General features: G+C 50.9%; 1 protein-coding gene across 1 annotated transcript; it reads left to right on the forward strand.

The window, feature by feature from the left end:
• Window positions 1-521: 521 nt before the first annotated feature.
• Window positions 522-1,469, forward strand: LOC119921783 (olfactory receptor-like protein OLF4). The gene has a single exon (XM_038741825.1). The coding sequence runs from the start codon at window positions 522-524 to the stop codon at window positions 1,467-1,469; it is 948 nt and encodes a 315-aa protein (XP_038597753.1).
• Window positions 1,470-4,334: the final 2,865 nt, after the last annotated feature.

The raw sequence follows: 4,334 nt of genomic DNA on the forward strand, positions 1-4,334 counted from the left end.
AGCTAGGCCCACGTTTTTCTCCTTAATACTAAGTTGGCTTGGCCTGAGAATTGGCATGAGATTCCTTGGAGAAGGCTCAGGAGAGAGCCTGAGGGGCCACTGATGATGGACTCCGAGTCTCTGACGGGGTGTTCCATGGAGAATGAAGAGTAGCCAGACCGGGAGAGCCCAGTGCTGTGCCTGGGGGTGGGGTGGAAATAGAACCCGCTGCACCTTGTGTGGACACACACACGGGCCCGGGAAGGGTGGACCCAGGACCCCAGGAAGGCTGGAGAGTGGGAGCAGGAGACTCTCCGGTGGACAAATACTCCAGCCAGAACCCAGCCCTCCCAACCACATTTCCAATAAAGCTGGGGAGATGTCTGAAATCAAGCAGCAGGGGTCTCTCCACTGATTGCCCTGTGCTGCCCCGGCACATACACATTAAACTGCATAAAATCTAGACTGAGTCTGAATCAGGATGTGATTGCTCCACCATGCCAATCGCATGCTATATCTCCCCCAGCAGATCCTCCAGCCCCATGGAGAAGAGAAACCAAACCAGCATCACGGAATTCCTCCTCCTGGGACTATCCGACCGGGCGGAGCAGCAGCAGCTCCTCTTCGTGCTGTTCCTCTGGTTGTACCTTCTCGGCGTTGTGGGGAGCCTGCTCATCGTCCTGGCCATCGGCTCTGACCCACACCTGCACACCCCCATGTACTTCGTCCTCACCAACCTCTCCCTAGCCAACATCTGCTTCCTGTCCACCACGGTCCCCAAGATGCTGGTCAACATTCAGACCCACGTCAAATCCATATCCTACGCTGGCTGCCTGGCGCAAATGTACTTCTTCCTTCTATTTGGAGGCCTGGACCACTTTCTCCTCACTGGGATGGCATATGACCGTTACGAGGCCATATGCCACCCCCTCCACTACACCACCATCATGAGCCCACGGCTCTGTAGCCTACTGGTTGCTGGATCCTGGATCGTCAGTTCCCTCCATGCCCTGACACACACCCTATTAGTGGTTCGCTTATCCTTCTGTTCCCATCGTGAAATTCTTCACTTCATCTGTGAGCTTTACCAGATCCTCAAGCTTTCCTGTTCTAGCGTCATCATCAATGAACGAATGGTGTTTGTCTTTGCAGTAGTGACTGGGGTAGGACCAATATTTGGCCTCCTGTTCTCTTACATTCGCATCATCTCCACCATATTGAGAATCCCATCAGCAGGGGGAAGGTGGAAAGCTTTCAGCACCTGTGGCTCTCACCCGACCGTGGTCTCCTTATTCTACAGCACCATTCTTGGAACCTACCTTTGTCCAACATCTACCCAAGCATTCAGTAAGGGCTCGATAGTGTCTGTGCTGTACACAGTGGTCATCCCTACAATGAATCCCTTCATCTACAGCCTGAGGAACAAGAACATGAAAGAGGCCCTGAAAAATACATTCAACAGTAAAAGTGTCTTCTCTCGAGGATTCTGACTTGTGGATTAACCTGAAGCTTATTTTCTGAGAAAGTTTAGCCAGCTCTCATAGATCACATACCTTTTATTACGTACAATTTTGTTTTATTTGTTTTTTGTAAGGAGTCCATTCCTAGTGAGAGTTTACCATCCTCCATTATGGTCAACAATATTCTGTTGTCCAGAGAAGCAGTGTGGCCTAGTGGAAAGATCAGGGACGTGGGAGTCAGAGAACCTGGATTCTAATCCCAGGTGATCACTTGTCTGCTGTGTGACTTTGGACAAGTCATTTAACTTTTCTGTGCCTCAGTTCCCTTATCTGTAAAATGAGGATTCAGTACATGTTCTCCTGCCTACTGAGACTGTGAGCCCTACATGAGACCTAATCATCTTATATCTACCCCAGCCCTTAGTACAATGCTTGGCACATAACTTAACCTATACCATTATTATTAGGGAAGCAGCATGGCCTGGTGGAACTAGCATGGGCCTGGGAGTTGGAAGACCAAGGTTCTAATCCTACCTCTGCCACTTGTCCGCTGTGTGACCTTGGGCAAGTCACTTAATCAATCAATCATATTTATTGAGCGCTTACTGTGTGCAGACTTGGGAAGTACAAGTTGGCAACACATAGAGACAGTCCCTACCCAACAGTGGGCTCACAGTCTAAAAGGGGGAGACAGAGAACAAAACCAAACATACTAACAAAATAAAATAAATAGAATAGATATGTACAAGTAAAATAAATAAATAAATAAATAGAGTAATAAATATGTACAAACATATATACATATATACAGGTGCTGTGGGGAAGGGAAAGAGGTAAGATGGGGGGTATGGAGAGGGGGACGAGGGGGAGAGGAAGGAAGGGGCTCAGTATGGGAAGGCCTCCTGGAGGAGGTGAGCTCTCAGTAGGGCCTTGAAGGGAGGAAGAGAGCTAGCTTGGCGGATGGGCAGAGGGAGGGCATTCCAGGCCCGGGGGATGACGTGGGCCAGGAGTCGACGGCGGGTCAGGCGAGAACGAGGTACGGTGAGGAGATTAGTGGCAGAGGAGCGGAGGGTGCAGGGTGGGCTGTAGAAGGAGAGAAGGGAGGTGAGGTAGGAGGGGGCGAGGTGATGGAGAGCCTTGAAGCCCAGGGTGAGGAGTTTCTGCCTGATGCGCAGATTGGTAGCCACTGGAGATTTTTGAGGAGGAGAGTAACATGCCCAGAGCGTTTCTGGACAAAGACAATCCGGGCAGCAGCATGAAGTAACTTTTCTTAACTTTTCTGCGCCTCATTTACCTCATCTAGGCAATGGAGATTAGGACTGTGAGTCCCTTATGAGACGGGGATTGTGTTCAACTCGGTTATCTTGCATCTACCCCGCACTTGGTACAGTGCCTGACACATGGTCAGCACTTAACAGATACCACTTGAAATAGAATATCTTCTGGGACATCTCCCTAAGCAAAGCCCTGTAGGGAGACCAGGCACTGAGAGTTTGTTTGTAACTAACAAGGAGCTGGGGGAGCCATAACCTGTGGGGCCTGAGGGACCAGAGACTCCTGCTAATAGTCCTGCCGTAAGCTCCACTAACACCAGCACTGCCCCTGTGGTTGAGGACGCATTGCTCCTGCCTGGAACCCCACAGTCCCCCATTCCTCTTCCTCCTCAGCTGCATTGATTGTTCCAGGACAAGTTCCCCACCACGAGGTCCATCAACCGAAGTGACAAAGGAGGCAGACAGTGCAGGGAGCCTTCATTGCCCGACTGACCCCAAGACGACCTGCACAGGTAGGGAACGTCCCCCCGTGCCAGGACACAGGAGTACCCATGCCTCTTCCCAGTCATGATGGGAGAACTTTAGCATTCACTCTCGTCCAATACTGGGGCTACAAGCACATCCCAACCCCCTTCCCCGGCGTGTCCGCAGAAGTCTAAAAGCCACAAATTTGGGGCATCCCGAGATTGAGATTGGTGACCGCAGGGTCCCGGTGTTGGCTGCAGCGGCCAGGTCTTCCGGGTGAGAGGTGGAGCCATGACCCCCATTCCTGATGGGCGGGGACTTTTGTGGGGGATGGCAGAGGGCATTTGCCTGGGGGAAGCGCAGACCCCCATATCTTTCCATTGGAGCATGGCTACTGACCCCAAACAGCCACAGGCTCTTCCATTCCTGAACTCTTTCCATTGTATGTCACTGCCCCCATCTAGTGGAGAAGCTCTCAGCCGAGTGTCTTGGGTTGGGGGTGCCAGTTTGGGTGTGAGCAGTGGGGATCAGGGTGGGAGAGGGTTTTGTCAGTGGGGGATTAATCCCCCAACCTCCTTGGTCCTGCCACCCCTCAGCCACCTCAGCTCTAACGAATAAATCAGATCATTCATTGGCCAATATTTACTTGTGTCCAGTTCATCAGTAATGATCAGGTACAACTCCTCTTCATCTGCCTTCCCTCACACACACCGGGTCCCCATAACACAGTCCCCTACAGAGACCTGACATCTCTCAACACCCCCGCCCCTCACACACCAATCATTCCAACTCATCATGCCCCAATCAATCAATCGTATTTATTGAGCGCTTACTGTGTGCAGAGCACTGTACTAAGCGCTTGGGAAGTACAAGTTGGCAACATATAGAGACAGTCCCTACCCAACAGTGGGTTCACAGTCCAGAAGGGGGAGACAGACAACAAAACAAAACATATTAACAAAATAAAATAAATAGAATAAATATACACAAATAAGATAAATAGAGTAATAAATACGTACAAACATATATACATATATACAGGTGCTGTGGGGAGGGGAAGGAGGCAAAGCGTGGGGGATGGGGAGGGGGAGGAGGGGGAGAGGAAGGAGGAGGTTCAGTCTGGGAAGACCTCCTGGAGGAGCTGAGCTCTCACTAG

The sequence above is a fragment of the Tachyglossus aculeatus genome, unplaced genomic scaffold (genome assembly GCF_015852505.1).
Source record: "Tachyglossus aculeatus isolate mTacAcu1 unplaced genomic scaffold, mTacAcu1.pri SUPER_30, whole genome shotgun sequence".
NCBI lineage: Eukaryota > Metazoa > Chordata > Mammalia > Monotremata > Tachyglossidae > Tachyglossus > Tachyglossus aculeatus.